At 39.5% G+C, this 24,201-nt stretch overlaps 1 protein-coding gene across 1 annotated transcript in view; it reads right to left on the reverse strand.

The window, feature by feature from the left end:
• The window catches only part of ALK (ALK receptor tyrosine kinase), a 1,522,063-nt gene that overhangs the window by 916,551 nt on the left and 581,311 nt on the right, over positions 1-24,201 (reverse strand). Inside the window, exons 4-5 of the mRNA XM_044058894.1 lie at positions 3,588-3,653; positions 865-930 (exon numbers count right to left, since the gene is read on the reverse strand). Coding sequence (XP_043914829.1) covers positions 865-930; positions 3,588-3,653 — 132 coding nt within the window. The remainder of the gene's footprint in view (positions 1-864; positions 931-3,587; positions 3,654-24,201) is intronic.

Consider the following 24,201-nt stretch of genomic DNA (forward strand, 5'->3'; position numbering starts at 1 on the left):
TCTAGTAGAATAATCTTTTTCAGTGCTAAGAAATTTTTTGTAACTGTAAAAATAAATAAAATAGTAATGCTTGTGACCTACTGAAATATATACTGAATCTGGTAGTCCAGGAACAGAATAAAAAATCCAGCAAAACTAAAATGGCAAACACAGACTATTAAAAGGAAATTAAACCATGTCCAGAAATGACACATATACTGAAATATTTCAGATTATTGTAGGCTATAAGTTGATAAACTACCTAGGAGGAAACAATTTAAAAGAAATGTCCAAATATACAGAACTTACATGATTAGCTTTGGATACTGCAAGACCAACAAAATGGTGCTGAGGAAGGGGCTCCCATTGTATTTCAAATCTCAATAGTGTGAGTCCCAAAACTCTGAGGATCTAAATGTGATCAGAGAGAAATGTATCATAAGTCTGAAACTGCTGCATCTCTCTGGTATAGTGATCTCAGAGTTACTTTATATATGTAGCGGGGAATTGGGGGTGCTGGAGAGCTTGCCCTTTTGCAAAAGTTGCTTCTAATGTTAACAGCAAGTTTTGCACTTCTCTGTTTTACCTGCAGGATTGTGTTTAATAATTCATAGTTTTGGAACTCACGCTTTTGAGTCTCGAATTTTCATAAGGCACCGTTTAAGAAGGTGACATGAAATACCTGCATGAATCAGAAAGACAGTGAAACCTGTGCATTAGCAAATTAGTGTTTCAAGAAGTGGCCACTGAAGCATTGTTCTTAAAATAAAACATAAAAGAATATAATTATCCATGTTTAACACATTTATTTGTAGCAACAGGTAGTCGATTAGTTCTAAAGCAAAATATAAATATCCATGTTTAACTCATTTTTACTTGCATTACCTGTAGCACTAGGTGGTTGATTAGATGAAGGGATGTCCACCAGCAAACTTCTTTGCATTGCTGTATCTAAAAAATAATAAAGATGTTATAATTAAAATAATAATGATTGCGAGTGAAATGGTTGTGATTCTTGTAAAAGGAGCAATACAACTCTTTTGTTATGAAGCTACAGTGCATTTGCAAAAATCAAGGCCCATGATCTGAGACAGGGAGTGGAAAATGAGCAATTTTGCTAGAGGACAGAATACTTTCTATCATGATGGGAAACAGAGAAGAGAAGAGAAGAGAAAGGAAAACACTTGGTACACAGTGCACAAAACTACCCTCAGAAAATATGACTGCAACAGGTGGCCATTTCATCTCCAAGTGTAAAATAAAAGAAGCAAAGAAAGACAGTGGTATTATGGGTAATGCTAAAAGGAAGGTGGTTGGCAGCCTGCAAACAATGTATCAGCCTGGAGGTTGTAACACCTGCAAGGTAATTCATAAAGGTAAAGAATATTGACTTCTTATCAGCTCATAAATTATGCCCTGACTTTTAAAACAAATATTCTAATATAAAAGTAATTTATTTTGGCACACTGCATTTACAAATCTGTGATTTGGGGGGGGGGTGCATTCTTTCCACTGATGGTGTTATAGCTTTCAAATATTTTGTAACTGCATCATATAAAATATTTCTGGTGACCTAATGAAATATATACTGGATCCAATTAGTCCAGGAAAAGAGTAAAAAATCAGCAAAACTAAAATGGCAAACACGGACTATTAAAAGGAAAATAAACCTTGTCAAGAAGTGACACATATACTCAAAGATTTTACATTATTACAAGCTGTAAGTTGATAAACTAATTAGGAAGGAACAATTAAAAAGAAATGTCCTAATATACAGAACTTACATGCTTAGGTTTGGACCAACAAAATGGTGCTGAGGAAGGGGTTTTCATTGTATTTCAAATCTCAATAGTGTGAGTCCCAAAACTCCGAGGATCTAAATGTGATCAGAGAGTAATGTATCATAAGTCTGAAACTGCTGCATCTCACAGGTATAGTGATCTCAGAGTTAGTTTATATATGTAGCGGGAAATTGGGGGGTCCTGGAGAGCTTGCCCTTTTGCAAAAGTTGCTTCTAATGTTAACAGCAAGTTTTGCAGTTCACTATTTTATCTGAAGGATCTTGCTTAATAATTCAGAGTTTTGGAACTCTCACTGTTGAGTCTCGAATTTTCATTAGGCACCATTTAAGAAGGTGACATGAAATACCTGCATGAATCAGAAAGACAGTGAAACCTGTACATTAGGTTCATAGGTTCATAGGTAGGTACTAGGCTATTGGCCCTAGGGCCTATATAAGCTTAGCCAAAAATGTACCCTGGCTTTCGCCACCCAAGAAAATTATGTTCCTGTGCCCCTGCTGAGCAGAGCCACAGAAGTGATCCCGGGGTGAATTTCCCATTTCCCATCCAATCATCAAGATTTATTTTGAAGAGTACTAATGAGGAGCTCTGTTTGACATAGATAGGTAGTCTGTTCCAGAATATGGGAAGTCTCTGGGACAGGAATCTATCCCTCCAGCATGTTCTGCTTATTGTGGTGACAAGGTTTAGGTCCCTAGAGCGTGTAGCTCAGAGGGATTGGGATTTCTTTAAGTGGAGCATGTCCAACAGCTCTGGGTTTAACATAGCTTTGTATATTAGGCAGAGATCACCTCTGAGTAGGCGATATGTGACGGAGTAAAGCTGGAGTTTTTTGAGACGGTCTGCGTAGGGCATCTGTTTGAGGCCAGTAATCCTCTTTGTGAGGTATTTCTGTGGTCTTTCCAGTTGTTGTAGATGTCTTGTGAGGTACATACCAAAAGGGGCGTTGTACTCTATAATGGGTCTAATGGGTGATGAGTAGAGGGGAACAATGACCTCTTTTTTTCTGGATGAGAAACCTTTTTTGATGAGGTGAGCCACGTAGAAGGATTTCCTGACCACTGTGGCAATGTGATTATCAAAGGAGAGACAACTGTCCACCTGTGTTCCAAGGTCTTATCACATTTTCGGCATTAAGTAGACTACCAGCTATGTGGTAGTTCATGGGTGCAGAGTTTTTACCAAAGGGGATGATAATACACTTTTTGGCATTGAGCTTCAGGCCATGGCTTTGACACCAGGCATCTGTCTCAGTGAGGCCCTTTTTTAGTATGTCCACATCGTTAGGAGTTTCGATTATGGCTCCTAGTATCAGTCATCTGCAAACTTTGTTAGCCAAAGACTTTCTGTGTTAGCCTGTACTTGAGAGAAGTAGATACCAAACAGGAGAGGACCCAGGAATGAACCCTGTGGTACTCCACTTGTCACTGGTCTGAAGTCGGATTTGGAGTCTGCTACTTTCACAGTGTGGGTTCTGTCTGTGAGCCAGTTGGCAACCCATCTTGTGACATAGGGATTTATACCTAGTTTAGTGAGCTTATCTATAATTTCAGAGTGGGGGATTGTGTCGAAAGCCTTGGCGAGATCTAGATAAGCTGTGTGAACCACCTTACCCTTATCTATGGCTTTGGTGACTGCTTCAAAATTAGTGTTCCAAGAAGTGGCTACTGAAGCAATGTTCTTAAAATAAAACATAAAAGAATATAATTATCCATTTCTAACACATTTATTTGTAGCAACAGGTAGTTGATTAGTTCTAAAGGAAAACATAAATATCCATGTTTAACACATTTGTACTTGTATTACCTGTAGCACCAGGTGGTTGACTAGATGAAGGGATATCCACCAGCAAACTTCTTTGCATTGCTGTATCTAAAAGATAGTAAAGATGTTATAATTAAAATAATAATAACTGCTAGAGAAATTGCTGTGATTCTTGTAAAAGAAGCAATACAACTCTTATTATGAAGCAACATTTGCAAACCTCAAGGCCCACGATAAGAGACAGGGAGTGGAAAATAATGAGCAATTGTGCTGGGGATAGAATGCTACCTATCAAGAGAATATATTTAAGGATCATCAAACACTACACTCTCAAGAATATATCTTTGAATACTGCTTGTTGCTGTTGGCTACTAAACATTGTTACACTTGTCATGTCCTGATTTCAGATTATTTCTGTATGCACTTGCTTCGCTAGTTGCTTAAGTCCTATTAATTTTTTCTCTTATTTTTAAATCATCTATACTCCTTAAGTGACTGCTCATCTGTTTTCTGACAGGAAGATCCGATAGTTTTTCTCGAGTAGCATTTTTCCTTCTTACTTGAGCAGTGTAAAGCTGCTATTGTAATAGTAACTTCTGAGTGTCATTCACAGGTGAGCTTACAAAAATATACCTGAATGGGTAAGAGGCTGGGATGGGGAAACGGATGTATAATAAGGAGCAGCACGCACATGGAGCTGTTAAAAGAAACAGGCAGTCCTTCAGGGGAAAAACACAACAGCAAAATAAAGCATCAAGGTAATTAAATGTGCAGAATCTTATTATCTCCTTCCTCACTCCCAGCACTGATATAGAAAGCCAGACTCTGACTACTGTCAAATGGACTTTGGTATGACTAGCAGCCAAGATGCTGCAGAAGTTGTCCAAGAATGGTGAGGAATGAAGAGGTGGTACCTACTAACTTCTCCTGGGGCATGAGGGAGGTCAGACATCATGTTTCCTACTAATATATCCTTGATGAAGACAAGAGACCTAGGGAGGGCCATATGCTCACAAAGAGGGCAGGATTATCTGAGGAGCTAAAACACTCGTGGATAAGACTGACAGCGCCACTGCATTCTCATCCTGGAGCATGTCTGCAGCACATATCAGTTGCGGTTGACAACACAGTAAAACCCCCCACTTTGTGGTCATCTCACTCACTTGGGAGCAAAATGGAAGATTCATAGCATCACTCATTTAGTCTGCAAGAAGCAGAATGGCAGGGAAAAAATATTATAAATGAAAATTCTGTTTCTTAGTGATTCTTACTGAAAGGGGCAGCAGAAGCATAGTTAATAGCAGTTGGTAACTAGGCCGTAATTGATTTCATTCCATCAGGACAAACTCTGTGTAATTCGATATACACATCTCCAGAAGGCTAATCTGTCTTTCTGTATGGGTGTCTATCTATCTACCTATCTAGATATACACACACACACACACAACACACACACACATATATATATATATATATATATATATATATATATATATATATATATATATATATATGCACTACATAAGACACATCTGCCAGTGTGCATCTGTATGTGTAGATATATTAATATATATAGTTCTGTTTGACTGCAGTTTAGTCAGTCTTTTACTTTCTTGAAATTGGAATCATAGGCCCATTTATTAATTTGTGTTTCAAAATGTAATACATGGTTTGGAGCTACTGTTTATGCCAAAAAGATGTCAAAGGTTTATGTTTGCAATGTGTGTATGTTTATGTTGCAAGTGCTCAGAGTGGTGTGTCTGTGTTTCTTTGTCTTATAAGTGCTAAGAGTGGTGTTTGTGTGTGTGTGTGTGTGTGTGTGTGTGTGTGTGTGTGTGTGTGTGTGTGTGTGTGTGTGTGCGCGCGTGCAATGGTACACATGCAGACATGCAGGGTAGGGTGTTTAGTATGTATATGTGAGAGATGTTGTGTGAATTCATGTGTGTCTTGTGTCAGAATGTGCCTGTATATGAGTGCTGGTAAAAGTTTTAGTATGTGATCACACAAAGTGGGTTTAAGGAAGTTTTTCCCTTTCCTTTCTGTTGTGCAATATCAGAGGTACTTATGTGTATGTGTGTGTGTGTGTATGTGTGTGTGTGTGTGTGTGTGTGTGTGTGTGTGTGTGTGTGTGTGTGTGTGTGTGTGTGTGTGTGTGTGTATAAAGTCAGAGGAGGAAGAGGGGAACAGCTCTATATACGAGCAATGCACAAGGGCTTGTCCCCTACACAACACTTAGTTTTACATTATTTGATGTGTTTTGATGACATATTTGATCAATGTAATCTCTGGACAGAATGAGCTAAAATTAATGGTGGTCTTGATGATTCCTTACAAAATCATATAACTGTATATAAATTATGTAAATATACAAGCATAAATACATATGCATGGATATTTTCTTAGGTACAAATGTTGTTGTTTGTCTTTCGGCTTTTCCCGGTTAGGGGTCGCCACAGCGGAACTCCGGTCCGCTAATGATTGGCAGTAGATTTTCACAAACGCCAAGGTGCCAGATCGACGTTCAACCTTCAACGAAGGCATGCCCATTTACGCATGTCTTTCGAATGCCCACCCAACTGTGGGGAGGATATGCAGACTCCACACAGAAGGCACTCCCAGCACTCCAGCCAAGAATCGAACGGGAGAACCTCTTGCTGTGAGGCAACAATGCTACCGTTGCACCACCATAAAAAAAAAAAGAAAACTGCAGATTCTTACACAAGTACCAAATTTATCTATACTGTTTAGGTATCACCAGTTAACTATATAGAATACACGTCAACAAGTTAAATACACCATGGTTGGGATTCAGAAAAGTGCCCAGAGGTTGTGGTAATTGACACAAGTAGGACAATTACTGCCATGGTGAGATAATGCAATTCAAAGACAGCTATGGGCACAATGAATAACACTCCATCTAAAACTACCACTATTAGACTTGACTGTGGTGGCGTTCTCCCTAGTGACCCATGCATTGCATTAGCAAAGGGACCCCCTACACAAACACACACTCATACACTCATCACACAAATACATATTCAGTCAATCATACACACACACACACACACACACCTTCATTCATGTTCCTACAGACACGAACACTGATGTCCACACACATACACACTTTAATACATCCCTACCATCACATCTTAACTGAACCCCCCTGCAGTGCTACTGCTTACATGGGAGTGAATGGGCGACTGTTGTTTTTTGATGGCATTCACTTTTTTCTCTAACATTCAACTTTTTTCTCTGACAGTGACTTACAAAATGAAAAAGCAAATCCTGGCAGCCAACAAATCATCACAAAAACAAAACTACCTAGTATAAAAGCACAATTCTAAGCCAAGAATACACAAATAGGTTTAGTCAATACAACACATAAATGAATAAATAAAAAAATTAAAATGCTAAAAGCAAAGTTGAAAGGTATGGAAACTAACCATTTAGTCTCATGGCAACACTGTGGGATATGTTCCTGAAACTCATAGTAACTGTGAACAACACGTAAAAACTTGTTTTAATTATAAAAACATAAAACAATGAAACAGTAAAGATTACCTACCACAATATCTAAATTTAAAAAAATCAACATTCATTTCAAGACAAAAAGACTAAGCCTTTTACACAACTTCTAATTTAAAGAGAAGATAAAAAAAAAAATAGATACACATGAAAAATATAGAGATGAAGGTGGCTATGCTATATGCCAGAAATCACAACAATAAAATTGGTGGCTTAGCAACTTTCTTCTTCTTGGAGTCTGTAGAACAAAATACACATAATAAATTCCAGGGTGTAACTCTTTTTTGCTGCTGATATGATGTGATAGGCGGCAGTATCTCCAACTTTGTAAATAAACACATCTAAACCAGAAACCAAGGAAAAATCGGAACCAGTAATTGCTCATAACAAAGTAACCTCAGTGACACTGAAAATAATTTATGAATCAGTCATACACCATCTATGTCCCCTGCAAAGCATGACAAATCTACGTCCTCTGCAAAATATAACCATTTCCGGACAAGGCTCCAAGGTGTAAAAATCAATGAAAATACAATCCTTTTGATTGATTTTAACTATCCAGACACTGTCTTAGTAAACGACTCAGCATTAAATAAATGCATCCAAATATTAATCGACAATAGTAATCAAAACAATGTGCTACAGATACTCCAAAATTGAAGTATTGATGCAAAATTATTGATATCATACTGACAAATCTTTTATGTTTCTGCTTTCCAACTGTGGTTGTACCTTCTGTAATTAACACAGATAATGTAGTCTTCATTTTTAAAAAAATAAGAAGCTCAGACTTTATCATAAAAAATCATCCGTGCCAGACTTTAGAAATGGGAGCTATATGAATTCATTATTCATCATCTCCTCTGGCTATTTTATATGTATGCTCCTACCTGACATATTCTGCTTGTGATTTACAACCTATCTCAGTTAATTATGTAAGGTGTACTCGTATTGTTATTGTATGTCTGTCTGGTTGCTTGCACTAGGGAGCTATGTGGGGAATTAAAAATTGTATTATTAAATCTTATTTATTGTTTTGTGTGAATTCATGTGGAGCTTTCCCCCAGCCTAAACTGAAAAGAGGCTCTGTTTAGTCAGATCATCCCAGTAAATAAATAAATAAATATAAATATATATATATATATATATATATATATATATATATATATATATATACACACACACACACACACACACACACACACACACACACACACACACACACACACACACATACAAATAAATAATGCAATAAATTATGTACTTATGAAAACAGACTGAGATAATACCCACACTAACTCAAATAAGTGCAGGTAGGATAATTATCAATTATAATCCAAATATAAAAGTTTAATTAATGAATGGTGTAATCACAAAATTAATAAGGTTATTCTGGATGAGGTCACATCATAACTGCACGTGTACCACATATTTGTGTGGTTTAGTTCTAGCATGCTGTTATCCACAGCTGTGGTCTCTCACTACCTCTAAATGAGTGTGGCTGCAGTGGTAGTATATAGATATCTGAGGGTATAAGGTTGGACAGCCCTCAGTAAAAATGCTGTAAATTGTATTTTATGAGATCTTTTTCGGATATAGTCAATACCTATATGAACAGTTTTTAATGAGCACATAAAGAGGCAAAATACAGAATCAAACAGAGAAGTGTCATCCCTTTTATGAACATCATTAAAGTGCTGTGTAGCGGTGCTGCGGTAGCATTGTTGCCTCACAGTAAGACGTTGTTGCGTTCGATTCTCAGCTAGTGTCTTCTGTGTGGAGGCATGCGTAAATGGGCGTGCCTTCGTTGAAGGTTGTGCATCAGGGCTGGTAACTCAGCACGTAAAAATCCCCTACCAAACATTAGCGGACTGCTGTGGCGACCTCTAACGGGATAAGCTGAAAGACACAACATTAAAGTGCTGTGTAGCTAAGCATGAATGAGAATTTTGCTGGATGTCCCCAAGAAGCTGTAGAAATCTGATATTAAACATTCTTATTGTCTTACCTACATATGTATCACTTGTGAGGTACACAGGAACATCTGATAGCACATGTAACATTTGGAGACTGACAGGGAGAGCAGAAATTAATTTTATTGATATAGCCATTTATATTGCATGGTTTAACATCTAAGGCATGCATTTCCTACAGCTAACTATGTCTTTCTTTTCAATCCCATTTAAAGATAAATTATGTGTAACAATGCTGTTCATGTCTTTTGCTTTTCTATAAGGACTAATCTTTACAGTAAAATCTCCTTTAAACTACATTTTCTAATTATGTAAAACTATATCTGACATGATAAACTAGAGGTACAGTATACATTTTTAGGAAGTAAATTGCATTTTTGTTATTACTTATTTCATTTTCATTCACTTGCTCCTTTGCACAATACCCTCTTTTCTGGTCAAACTTTTTAATAACTCTTTATTTCTGACTCCTTAACTGGTTAATTACAAGGTAATATGAATCATAAATTGTGTTTCCACCCATGTGCAAAAAATCTGATGTAAGGAAGGGCTTTCAAAATATTGAGTATTTAAAGGGAAAGAAACATAGCATCAACTGTAGGTTTCTATGTAGCAATGCTTCTAACCTTTTTCTCCAGAAATTCTAATAATTTATACATTTAGATATGTCACCTTAATTCTGTCCATTGTTATTGAAAACTATAACCTTATCGTAATCTTTTTATGTGTGTAAAAAATGTTGAAATTCTTCTGTATTACCTTTAAAAATACAAATTAAATTGGTATGGCAGCTATACTAGACCAGCTGAGTTTGGAAAATATATCTGGAGATTCATAAAGAACCCCAGTCTTCATAACAAGGGCTGCAGTAAAAAGGGGTCTATATCATAATGATGAATGTTCACATATGCAAATCCCTAAAGGCCAAAACCAAAATATCGAACCGCAAGTACACCGAATGTCAAAAAAGGGCGAAATTCAAAATATCGAATGGCCAAATTTGGCCAACTCCACCTCCTGCTACATACTGCCTACCCAAACAAAATAAATAATCTACACTTCACCCATGTGTACACTTCACCCATATATCCCATCTCCTAATTAAACATTCAATAAACACAAATGTATGTGAATGTGAACAAACAACACCTAAGTATGGAAAAAGTTTAATTTATGTATCTATCTGGTTACACAAATGTATTACTATGGGTCTACCTGATAACACTGACATGCCAAAACACTGACAACGAAATAACTGACACAACAAAACCGAAAGAAACCTAAAGTTCAAAAACACGAAACTTCACATCCCCGACAAACCACAATCCCGACAATCAACAAAACAAATACCTTTCCTGAAAAACACGCACACAACACAAGCACACCAAAAACCTTTCAAACCTACACTAAACCTTACATACACAACTATATATGCACTAATCTTAACCCAAACTCTAACCCTAAGGTCCGTCACTATCGCACACTTACCTTACCCGCACCCTAACCCTAACTCACTTAATCCGCCCCTAACCTTTAAGTCTGTCACTATCGCACACTTACCTTACCCACACCCTAACCCTAACTCACTTAATCCACCCCTAACCCTCAAGTCCATCACTATCGCACACTTACCTTGCCTGCACCCTAACCCTAACTCACTTAACTCACCCCTAAACCTAAAGTCCGTCACTATCGCACACTTACCTGACCTGCACCCTACTCTAACGTCCATCACTATTACACACTTACCTTACCCACACCTTGACCCTAACGTCCATCCCTATCGCACACTTACCTTAACATGTCGGTGTTCTCAGCGTCGGGATTCTCAACTTTCGATAATTTCCGTTGTCGATCTTCTGGTGTCGGTTTTCTCGTTGTCGGCATTGTGGACTTTCAGCATTTTCAGGTAGACCCATTACTATATATGCACTTAACTTAACCCTGCTTCTAACCCTAAGGTCAGTATCTATTGCACATATACGTTAAATGTATTACTATATATGCACTTACCTTAACCCTACTTCTAACCCTAAGGTCAGTATCTATTGTACATGTACGTCAGTTTGCTATACGGGATAAGGGAATCTCCTACTGTTGTTTTATCTTAGTAAACATGATGTGGCCAACTATGGGAATTCGATAATTTGAATTTCGCACTTTTTGATGTTCGGTGTACTTGCGGTTTGATATAGTCGGCTTTTAAGGGATTCACATATGGGAACATTTGTCATTATGATATAGACCTGCAAAAAGGCCCTGTTTGTACGATATGGAGATCTGCAATTCAGAAACACATTTGCCCCAACGAGGAAAGACCTCCATATTGGCTAATTTGCATATCTCTGAATCCCTGTTAACTAACTCAAGAGCAAATCAGCACTTTCCTGTGATAGTTAACAGTAACAGCACTGTTAGAAGAAAGACCCCCAGTTATTCTCCCATACACAAATACACAGTTAAAGACATGCACACACATACCTCATATCCCACACCTGTCCCTGTTGTCAAAGTGGCCACAATGTTTCCTTTTGCTCCTGTCCTCATAGCCAGCCTTAGGCATAGGCCAACTAGGCGGCTGCCTAGGGTGCCTCTCTAGCAGGGGCACTTTTCCAGTATTTATTTGGTATAGGTAGACCAGGATGGGGGCACTGGGTGGTGTGGGTGGGGCACCATAGAGCCCTTTTGCCTAGGGCACCGGTTGACCTAAGGCCACTCCTGTTAATTCACATATGATTACAGCCAGTCATTAATGTTAGAAATTTGAGTGTTACACCATATCCTTCAGTAAATGCATACTAGTGCAAAAGCTGTTATTCTAGTGATTATCTTTGTAGGCAGAATACATCAAATCCCTCCATGATCTTGTACTGTCACTTCACATCCTTTTATCCTGATGTCTTGCACTACAAGATTGAGAGGTATGTTTAATGTTCCTTATTCCTCTCACTTATAATGCATGAAGTGTTGCAGGTCTTGCATAACACCCAAGAGCCTCAATATATGTAAAAATAAATAAATAATTGTGTTATGACTTATCAGTTAGTGCAGTCAGTTAATGCAGGGGTTTTGAGTACAATTGTGCAGGGTTCAGATCCCCTCTAACCCTCATTTTGTACTTCACCTTTTTACTTATATTTTTTAACATAGCATGCCTGGTGTCTAGGTGTCATGCAGATGGGAGATAGGAGCGTACAGGGCTGGTATCCCTTTAATACCTTGTAAGGTAGGGTATTTTATCCTTAGTGCCTAGTGGCTCCCCTCACCATATTTTCTTGTTTTTAAATATGTGCCATTAAGGCACACTGTATAGAGTATCCTTGGTGTCTCGCTTCCAACCACAACACACACACACACACACACACACACACACACACACACACACACACACACACACACACACACACACACACACAGACTAGCCACATCCCTAGCCAACTGCACTCACAGACATGCCTCTCAATTGTCCAGATTTTCAAAGGATGCTCAGATTTTTGCCTAATATTTTTAGCATACCCCTCATAAAATTTGTGGTTTTCTGGCAAATTACTGGGATAATCCGATGACTGAAGTCATTAAATAATGACATACATTTGAATTTTAGATTTCAAATCCTTTTGAAAATGTATGTTAAAACAAATTCTTTTACTCTAGCAACTTTCTAAGTTTATTAGAGCAATATTTGACATTTGTCCGTATTTGTGGGACTTTGTACCTACATTTTGTCAGGCTTTGTCCAGACTTCTTGCACTAAGAAGTTGACAGGTACAGACAAACTCTTTAAACACACATACATACTCACACACACTCACACACACACACCAGTACAAAATAACCCTTTCCCCTTCCAATTGCACTTCAAAGACAAACTCATCCATTTACACACGCACACACACACACACACACACACACACACACACACACACACACACACACACACACACACACACACAAGCAGCCCTTTGCATATACTCATGCCCTCACCCCATAACCCTATCTTGCCACTAAACTCCCCAGCACATACCTCTGCTTTAATGAGACCAAGAGCAGCCATGTTAATCTATGCAGCCAAGAAATTCTGAATAGCTTGGATGGGTAAAAGCCTTACCACAGGCAGTTCCAGTGGAGAGCAAATAACTAATTAGCATACGCCTCTCCCCACGACTGCCTCATTACCATGTAGCCATGGAGACAGCCCACCATGGTGTTGCATATCTCCTTGTAAAGGTATTGTTGTAGCTCTGTCTTGGAATTCCAAAAGGTTTCCGTGTGGTGTACTCACGGTAACGTTTATGATTTCGCCCAGGGTAGGGTAAACATGTTTTTTTGCAAAAATGTACCCTAACTAGATATCTATGATTGTGCAAAAGATGGACCATTAAAAATACCATGTTTTTATAAATAATGTTTTCCTTGAGAAACAAAATATGATATAAACAAAATGCAGCAGATTCAGGACAAACTCTGTTGGGGGTATTCCTCCTTTCACCTTTCACATACTCAGAATTTCTTGTCAGTGGGTGTAGAAAACTAAAGTCAATTATTGCACAATAATAGTTATTTCAATGTGCTGTCTTTTTAATCTGCTTCAAAAGGCAGTTTTATACTGAATATCAGACTGCATATTTTCAACAGTTTAAAGAAATTGTCCAAAATAATATGCTTGATATGCAAATAGGTTTTAGGTAGAGCACCTTATCTACTACAGATGCTTTGGAAGGAAATTTTAAGAAACTTGCTGTACATATTTAGCATTTGATAAGCCCAAGTGACTGTCTCTTTGTAAGATATCTATGAGTTCACAACTATTATACTGTGATGGTGAATCTAGTGATGGTCAGACGTCTAATTTCAGACACATAGCTCTTAGCAATCATCACTACACGGTCTCCCTTACCTGTAAGATGTTGAACATATCTATCTTTAACTAAAACAAAACACTTCAGTTCCTGCCACTGGGAATAAGTACGATTATACTGAGGTTTGTTTTCGTAAACCTTCAATGCTGCCTTTGTCTCACATAAAGTTGTTATTGTGTCTTTCGGCTTTTCCTGGTTAGGGTTCGCCACAGCGGAACTCCGGTCCGCTAATGATTGGCAGTAGTTTTTCACATGCCGAGTTGCCAGCCCTGATGCACAACCTTCAACGAAGTTACGCCCATTCACGCATGTCTCCACACAGGAAACGCTCTAGCTGAGAATCGAACATCTTACTGTGAAGCGACAGCTCTACCACAGCACCACCACCGCAGCTGTCTCATATAAAGTCATTGTTTCAAAATCTACAATGAAGAGATGTAATTCATCTGGTAAAAGATGAACTATTCCTTGAAAATGGGTGGCTGAATTTGACCATAGTCTCTTCTGCTCATTGTAATGTTTAATAAAGTATGTTATTTTAAAAGCTCACTCTATGTTAGCAATATAAGGTACACATTTTTTAATGAACTCTAGCAGAGGCTCGTCACTAGATTTGTTGTCATGGTCTTTGACTTTCCTTCTCTGATTAAACTGACTATTGGAATGAAAAAAACTGAGTGTTATAAGGGGTGACATGGCTTGATGATGAAAGGGGCTGTCTAGACTTTATTTCATTATAGTGTAATGCAGGCAAAGTAGCCTACAATCTGGTTTTCTGTTTCCACAGGTGAGTTAATTCTCTGGATAAGCTATGGAACTGACATGTTTGCCAAGTAAGTTAACTTAGTTCCAGCTTCTGACTTTTCTAATGATATTTTTATCCTGAAAGGCTGAAGCAGAGATCTTTTTAGCACTGAATATCACAGACTGACATTTGTTAAGTATAGCTCTATTCTTACAGTGGTGATCCTCTGTCTGACCAGTCTCACTGGTGCACACTTATTAAGTAAGCCTGTGACAGTTTAAGAAAAGCACCCCACAGATGCCAGCAACATAAAGCAAAACTCTAAACAGAACAAACAATAATCAAGCAGACACATGGCCATTAATGGAAAAAGACAGAGCTAAGCATAAATGAAGATAAATTGTCAATACAAACACTGCAAACAGATTTTAAAGACATAATATCAAGACCATAGAATATAAATCACCATTTAATACAGAATAGCCAATAAGAACTTTCTATCAGTAGAGAAAGGACATACAGAAAACAGAACTGAACTGAAGAAGACACAGACTCTGAGCATGAAAATGATTTTAGCTCTAAAAAAACACCAACAACTACTGCCAAAAACTGCATCTGTATGACCTAAAACAGTACATCTAACATGCACTAAATGCAAATACAATATGCAGACAATACAGATGTGGGGTTTTCATGCATGCCAGAAAGAAAGAAAGAGGCATCTGAAATGCAAAAGATGCCACCAAAAGGACATGGTTAATCAGCTCTGGGCATACAAGACACCCTGACTACAACTAGTTGACTGGGGTTAGACCAGCAGCCCCAGCACTGGAGGAGCCAATGAGGGTGAGAGAAGAATGAATGGGCTGAGCTTGCTCACCTCTCCTAGCAGAAAAGCTGAGGAGTAAATGCCTAGGAGGAGCATAGCTGCTGTGCTTCTGATATATACCAGACATCCTAACAGAGTGCATGACAGGCTGGAATGTGGACTGCAGAGATGGTGATGTGCTACAGCAGATGCAGGGTAGAGGGTATGGCCCCAAGATAAAGATGCCACCATGGAGGTTGGCACGTTTGTCTTACAACATCCAAATGCCCTTGAACAAGCACAGGGAGAGGAGAGGAATCTGTCCTTGCTTACCCCCATCCTTGTCCCTGTTGGCCAAGGGACAATGGACAGGCCAAATGAGTGACCGAGTAGTGCAGCTGTTGGTTAACAATGAGTGATGAAAGAAAACTGGATCAGTTTCTCAGAATGTATTATACGGTGCGTAAACTCTTGCATTTGTAGTAATCTGTAATACTCAAGGTTAAAAATGGGGAGGGAAGTGTAGTTTAACTTGTCAGATAGTAGTTTTACTGTATTAACAATGATAAAAAAAAAACAATAAGAAAAATATTTTTGTAGTACAGTTCTTATTTTATCATATAGATGTAAATAATGGTTGCTTTCAAAACATCCAGAAATGGAGAATGTGATTAACATATCCCACATGCATTGCATAACTGTAACATCCCACAAATGAAAACCACAAAAAATGTAGACAAAAAGTGTTCTACTCTAATAGAGTTCAGGTATAGGAAAGCATCAGAGGAGACTTAAGAGTAGCACAGAAAAGATTACACTGAACTAATAAGTTGCTGCAGAAAGATGCAGAAAATCTTACCAGATCATACATCCTTTAATTAAAGAATCAGATTCAGTAACACTTCTCTGGAGCTTTATTTTCTAAACTAAATTAATGTAATGTAACATGCGCATAACATAACATATTATTCTCTGTTTTTTCAGTTAGTTCCCCACTCACCCTCCCTGCTTTTGTTTTGGTGTTAATCTTGGTGTCTTTGAAACTGCCCGCCCCTCTTGTAAATTTGCATTTGGATACTCCTCCTGGGCCTATATCAATTGCTCACTCAAAAAAAAAAAAAAAAAAACTTTTGCACTTTTTTCATCTGCTTTTACTGTATTTGTATTCCTTCCTACTTTATTACTTTTATTTGTTTTTGCGTCATCAATTGTATTTATTACTGCTTGGTGTAACTATCATTCTAATCCTTTTGGTTTAAGCACTTGGACTTTAGACCAGTTGTTTTACATTAAGAAGGTTTGTGGTCTGCACTGCTGTGGCAGGACAGGTAGCTTACATCCTTCTAAGTTGGGAACTGGTGATTGAAGGCTCAGTGTCTGTTATTCTAAAAGTGTATTAGTTCTGGTTTAAGCACTTGGGCTTCAGGCCAGTTATTTTACATTAAGAAGGTTCGTGGTCTGCACTCTTGTGGGAGGAGAGGCTGGACTCTGCCCTTCTGAGCTGGGAATTTCTGGTTAAAGGTTTATATTGCCTGCATATTTAAACTGTTTCTTACTGAAATTGGTGCGCCTTGTTTGCTGTAGCATAAACTAGATCCAGGCCTGTTGAATCTAGCTTTGTTTGTATAACTTGAGCACTAATCCAGGCCTTCGTTTTTGGACCCCAGTGGCAAGAATGAGCAGTTAGAACTTGTCTGATTGAAGACTACAGGAACAAGGCTCAGTTTTGAGATTTTTTTACTGATTAATTCGGTAATTTGTTTAAAAGCCTTTTCTGATTGCTTGTAGTCATCTAAAGCTGTTTTGAGTGTATTTTTTACTGTTTGTAGTTGTTTAAAGCTGTTTTAAGTATATTCTTTACTGTTTTTGCCTTATCTTTAAAAAAAAAATTTCCTTGCTTAACACCTTTCTAAGCTAGTATAGTCCAGTTTTCAGGCTAGTGCTAAATTCAGGGCTGTGTTACAATTTTCCGAGTTGCCCATACCTTACTTGGATAAGGGGAGGTTTCTCTGTTCACCTGTGAGAGAGGGAGCTTTGAGCAGCCATCTGTCCCTGAAGGAGTGGTTCCAGCCCAGAAGTTAGTAGTTTAAAGGCCATTTTGGGCTAATTTCTATCTCTTTCATTTCCCTGCTATAAAAACAGTGTTTGCATGGTTTTGCATGTCCAGGCAGCGCCAGTTAGCTAGGGCTAAATTTATTCCGGCTCCATCAAGTCTCCTCTTCAGTTTTTCCCTTGAAAGTAGTCTAACTCTCAACCTATGCACTTAAAAAGCATCATACAGTCCAGCACTTGCTCAGACCTAATAGCAAGCACTAATTATTCACCCCTCACCAACCAAGTGACTAAGCAGCTCACCCAACTATTCAGGCATGACCAACACGCAATTTCAGGTATACTCTCCAGCCCAGCTGGTGAATCTGGGTATCCTGAGGCAATGTTACAACTGCCTCATGTACACAGACGACCCTCTCCTCCTACCACAAAGCATTAACATATGCGAGGGATGCAATTATATTGATAAATTGGAGGCTAAGCTCTCTCCACCCAAGACTGGAATAGGCAGTCATGAGGAGAAGGTTAACACTTGCACCACACCTCCAGCCTCACATAGACATACTAAACCAGCACTGGCAAAAATCACACATAAATACATGAAATCATACTTGGAAGCTCTAAATAAAAACCTGCAAAAGCATCACAGACCTTCAAAGCAGACACCCAAAAAATCTGCAGCTACCATCACAAACCAGACAACACATAAAACACAAAATCAGTGTGCCGCACAATCACAGCCCAATAACATACCTAACACACTAGTAATAGGTGACTCTATAGTCAGGCACACTGACATCCCACTCACTAGGCTGGATAAGCAGAAGGTTACTGTTAGCTGCTTGTCAGGAGCCAGAATCCACCACATAACGCAAGTACTCAGGTTACTCCAGAACAAGTACAAATATGACTCTGTCATTGTTCATGCTGGTGTGAATGACCTGAGCCCTGGACTACATGAAAAGAGACATAGAAGAGCTCTCTGATCATGTAGCCCAGGCAGGTATGACCCTGACCCTGAGAAGCATCCTGCCCTCACCAAAAATGATACCGCAGTATAAAGAAAAAAATGATCAATTTCAACAATTGGCTAAGCTTCTGGTGTCATTCAAAGGGGATCCAGTGTCTGTCAGCCTGGGACGACATGCTCGATAAGCCTCATTGCTTTGCAAGAGATGGCTTGCACCTGTCACCCCTAGGCTTTTGAATACTGGCCAAGGCTCTTGCTGCCCCCATAGTGCCTTTTTTAGGCAAGGCTCAAAAGCCAAACCCACCTCCATAAACAGTACAAATAAAAACATGAGGGTTATGCTACTCAACGCCAGGAGTTTAAATCTCAAAATGCACATGCTTGAAGCACTCCTCAGTATGGAGAACGTCGACATCTGTGCAGTAACTGAAACCTGGTTCAAGGCTTCACAGAGCACCCCAGCACTACCGGGCTACAACTCATACCACAAATTTCAGCCATAGAACTTGGACCGAAACACAAAAGGAGGGGGTGCATCCATATTCATCAAGGATACCTACACCTCCAGGTTAGTGGTGCAGCATGATACCTTCACGATCATCCATGTGCAACTATCATCAGGCAAATCTGCAGTGCAAATTGTGGCCTGCTACAGATCACCCTCCATGACCCAGGACCACCACTCTGCCTTTCTGGAGACACTGGAAAACATGAAGGTCCTACCAAACACCCTGATATTGGGCAATTTCAATTACCCTACCATTAACTGGGAAAACTATTCAAGTACAAACTCCCAGGTCCAGCGCTTCCTGGAATATATCAACTCAAATGCCCTGGATCAGCTGGTAAACTCCCCTACCAGAGGTGAAAATATATTTGACCTGGTCATCACCAATATGGGCGACTGGTGTTCCACACCGGAGGTCAATCTGTCACTGGTTAGATCAGACCATAAACTAATCACTCTGGATGTCCACACCACACCACCACCTTCAACCAAGGAAATCACAGTGAAATACTTTTCTATAGCAAACTTCACCTTACTTAAGACAGAGGTGGTAAGTTTCACAGCCCCCATGCTAAAGGATGTGTGCAAGATGCAGGAACCTTTACAAATGCACTCTATGAGCACCTACAAGGATGCATGGATCATGCCATCCTTAGTAAAACCAAGACTCACTTCCCTAAGAGAAGGAAACCAGTCTGGTGGACTCCTGCCATAAACAGGCTATACAATAGGAGGAGGAAACTAGTTTAGAAAAAAAGCAAATCCCAAGAAGGAAAGACATCCCTGATCAATATCAGTAAGAAACTAAGGTCCCTCATAAAATCTTCCAAGGTTAACTTCAAAAGAAAAATAGCCAAGGATTCGAAAGATAACCACAAAGCCTTCTTTAGCTATGTCAGGAATCTAAGTGGCAACTCGCAGATATGCTCTGAGCTAGTGCAAAATAGCACAAAATATGTTGAACCCACTGATATTGCCAACATCCTGGTAGATAGAGTCAATGCAAACTTCACCCCCCTCTCACCCCCAAAAGGGCCTACAACAATACCGGAAAAGTGTAGTGTCCTGGAAATCACAGATGCACAGGTGAAAACAGCCCTTTTAAAAGCCAAAAGCACAGTGTCAATGGGGCCAGATGGTGTCCCAGGCTGCATCTTGCATGAACTACAGAACGAACTAACCCCCCACCTAAACACACTGTTCAACCTTAGTCTCTCCACATGCTACGTGCCCATAGAATGGCACACAGCAACGGTTATTCCACTCCACAAAGGAGGGGCCACAACTGACCCTGGGACCCCTACTGTTCGGCATATACTTCTCAGAAGTACAGGTAAACACAGGAGGGCTATGGCTAACCAAGTTCACCGATTATTGCAAACTGGGAGCCATAATTTTTCTCTCCAGCTGACACGGATATTCTCCAAAAGGGCCTTACTGAGACGGACACCTGGTGTCAAAGTCATGGTCTCAAGCTAAATGCCAAAAAATGCATAGTCATCCCGTTTGGGAAAAACAAAGCACCCATGAATTACCACATAGGTGGCAGCCCCCTTGATACAGAAGAGGTAATAAGAGATCTGGGGACCCAGGTAGATAGTAATCTCTCCTTTGACAATCATATTGCCAAAGTAGTTAGGAAATCCTTCAATGTTGCCCATCTAATTGCTAAAGGGTTCGCATCTAGAAATAAAGAGGTTATAGTGCCCCTCTATTCGTCACTCATCAGACCCATCATAGAGTACAATGCCCCATATGGGATGTACCTCACAAGACACTTCCAACAGCTGGAAAGACCACAAAAGTACCTCACCAGGAGGATTACTGGCCTCAAACATATGTCCTATGCAGTGCGACTGGAAAAACTCCAGCTGTACTCAGTGGCATATCACTTACTCAGAGGTGATCTCTGCCTGACTTACAAAGCCATGTACAACTCAGAAATGATGGACATGCTCCACCTAAAGAAATCCAAGTCACTGTGATCCACTCGCTCTAGTGAGCTAAACCTCGCCACAACAATAAATAGAACATGCTGGAGTGATAGATTCCTGTCACAGAGACTCCCCATGCTTTGGGACAAAATTCCTAACAACATTAGGCAGAGCCCTTCAAACCTTGAAGAGTAGATGGGTAACAGAAAATACACCCCTGGGATCATTTCATTGGTTCTTCCTGACAGAGGCTCAGTTAATTAATCAATGGGGCGGCAAAAGCTGACACACTCTGGCTAGGCTTATAAATGTCCTCGGGCAGATAGCCTAGTACCTACCTATGAACCTATGCATTTATAACATGCAACATAGCTGGGTGAAAGAAACTGTAAGGCTCTCCAGTAAGCCGGTAAGTACACATAGCCTAACATAACAGCTCCCCACTTTCAACCCATCTCAAAATAATTTAAATGCCATTTACCACACATTTTGTAGTTGATTCCACCTGCCTGCCATCTTTGTTGCCACTTTCGGTTAATTTAGTGACTTATTCCCATGCTCCACTTCCTGTACTTGGCTGCTTACCAATGATTGTGTCCAAAGATGATGTGTAAAAATGACTTCTTGTGTCAACATTAAACTGTCTCCCCTTGATCTGTTAGCCATGCCCCCTCCTTCTTGCCATATTCTTCTTTTACAGGGTTATCCCATCAGACATCAACCTCAGTAGTTATATAATGACATTGTTGTGTTCTGGTCTTGTGCCACTAGGTGGAGCTAGAGGAAGGTGAAAGGAGTGAGACAGAGTTCGTGGATGTGATAAAGACTGGATGTTCCTCTTCCTGTTGTTGCTCTGAATGGTTGAAGTAAAATTTTTAATATTGAACTTGGAGTCTGTCTATGATAATCTTCTGGCAATTTAACAATTTGGCGATGAGATACTTACTTGTTTCTTGTTTATATTGCCTATTGCTGCTACCCCTTTTCCTCCACCATTTTTGTCATGCCCAGGTGAACCTGCTATACCATTTGACATTTGGCTGACAATGTTTAATAACTACATGCTGGTTATTGGTGCATCAGGAGATGAATGGCCGGATGCACGCAAAAAAGGCACTTCTCCTTTATTGTTTGGGAACAGAAGGTCAGAGACTGTTTTACACTCTTCCGAACCAACGTAGGATGCCATCAGGGTTTTACGAGCTCATTTTGCTCCATGGAAAAAGGTTTTTGCTGAGTGGCATGCTTTTAGAAAATGTGCTCAGACTGCTCATGAAATGTTTTCTCTCTATGTGGTGCATTACGAGACTTAGCAGTTAAATGTGAGTTTGATACTAAACTGGATGAAATGTTACGTGATCAGTTGGTGGAACATGTGTCTAGTCATCGTATATCTGAATGATTACTTTTAAAACCTGGCTTTACTTTGGATAAAGTTATTATGATTGCTATGCAAATTGAAGCTGCAGGTGAGCAGACAAAGTTTATTTCGGCTGATAGACCAGACTTGGTACAGATTTACATACTCAAACTGTGTCTGCTGCTGGTCGGCACCACTATACACTTTCTTCCAAGCCCCCGCCTGTTTCACAACCTACAGCTGCTGCACTTTCTGTAGCCTCTTTTCATGCTTGTTATCACTGCGGGTCAGATAAGCATCTTGCCAATGATAAATACTGTCCTTCTACTTCTGTTAAATGTAACAACTGCTGAAAGACTGGTCATTTTACACGTGTTTGCCATTCTTTGCAAACATTCTCTGTACAGGACTTTGCCTTACCTGAGCTTCAGATCCTTTACTTAAGTGCCATGGATCATCTGAGAGAATCCGTTGCAGTGTCACAATGAAAACTTCAACTGCTACTGCACTTGTGGATCTAACTGTATATTTTGGATCATCAGTATCCATTTTGCCTAAATATACATATGATGCACACTTTCAAGGAGAACCTTTATTGCCAACTTCAGTTAAGTTGGTGACTTATTCCCATGCTCAAATTTCTGTACTTGGCTGCTTACTAGTTACTGTGTCCAAAGATGATGTCACATGCTCTACGTCTGTTTTCATTGAGGAGTATGTAACTGCTTTGCTGGGACTGGATTTACTAAAGGGTCTACATTTGTGCTTTACCAGCAGAACTGTCTTACCAAATGCTGCCCCAAACTTGGTTCCTGTTATGTGTCTTTCTATAGCTCCATTACCTCCTTTGACCCTAGGTTGTGTAAAAGGTTTCATACACAAAGTTAGTGTTGGATTCTGTTCCTCCAGTATGACAAAAATGACATCTGTCACCTCTGTCAGTTCAGCAGGATGTCAGTGCGGAGCTCAATCATCTTCATCAAGCAGGGATTATTGAAGGAACTGATGCTTCTCCCCGGGTCTCACCCATTGTGGTGGTTCAAAAGAGGACTGGTGGTACTTACTTATGCATTGATTTGAGAAAACCTAATAAAGCTGTCATTACAGACAGTCTTCCTGTCCCTCACATTGTTGGAATGCTATCCTTGCTGAAAGGAGCAACCATGTTCTCTGCCATTGATTTAGAAAGTGCATACTTTCAGCTTTTGCTTCATGAAGACTGCCATGACTTGACTATCTTTATTAATCATGACAGCTTGTTCAGGTTTTGCCGGGTTTCATACGAGTTAGCATCTGTGCCATCTGCTTTCCAAAAGATGCTTGCTACAATTTTGCAGGGGTTGTTGAATGTTGCAAATTGCTTAGATAATATACTTTTGTGGGGACGAACACAGACTGATTATGATCGGACAGTTCAAGCAGTTCTTAAACGCATAAAAGATGCAGGATTATGGCTAAATTAATCAAAATGTCATTTCAATCAGGCCAGTTTGTATTTTCTGGGCCATAATGTTACAGCACAAGGGTTTCAGCCTAATCAGAAGCACCTTGAGGCTCTTCTCAGTGCCAGAGCTCCCACCGATGTTTCCAAGCTATGCTCCTTCATTGGACTTGCATCTTGATATAATGTGTTCCACAATTTGCCACCATTGTAGAACCCCTACGTTCCTGCCTCGACAAAGATATGCTATTTTCTGGTCTGAGGAAGTTCAGCACAGTTTTCTGTCAGTGAAACAGTGGGTGCTTGGTTTTATTTGACCCTGATTTGCCTACTGTAGTTTCTACTGATGCATCCGATTATGGGCTTGGAGCTGTCATTGTTGAAGTTCACAATGACCATACAGAATGGACTGTTGCCTTTGCATTTAGGACTCTTACTGATGCTGAAAGGAAATATCCTACAGTTGAAAAAGAGTCTCTTG

Source organism: Protopterus annectens, chromosome 1.part2 (genome assembly GCF_019279795.1).
Source record: "Protopterus annectens isolate FY-2018-M chromosome 1.part2, PAN1.0, whole genome shotgun sequence".
Taxonomy (NCBI): Eukaryota; Metazoa; Chordata; order Ceratodontiformes; family Protopteridae; genus Protopterus; species Protopterus annectens.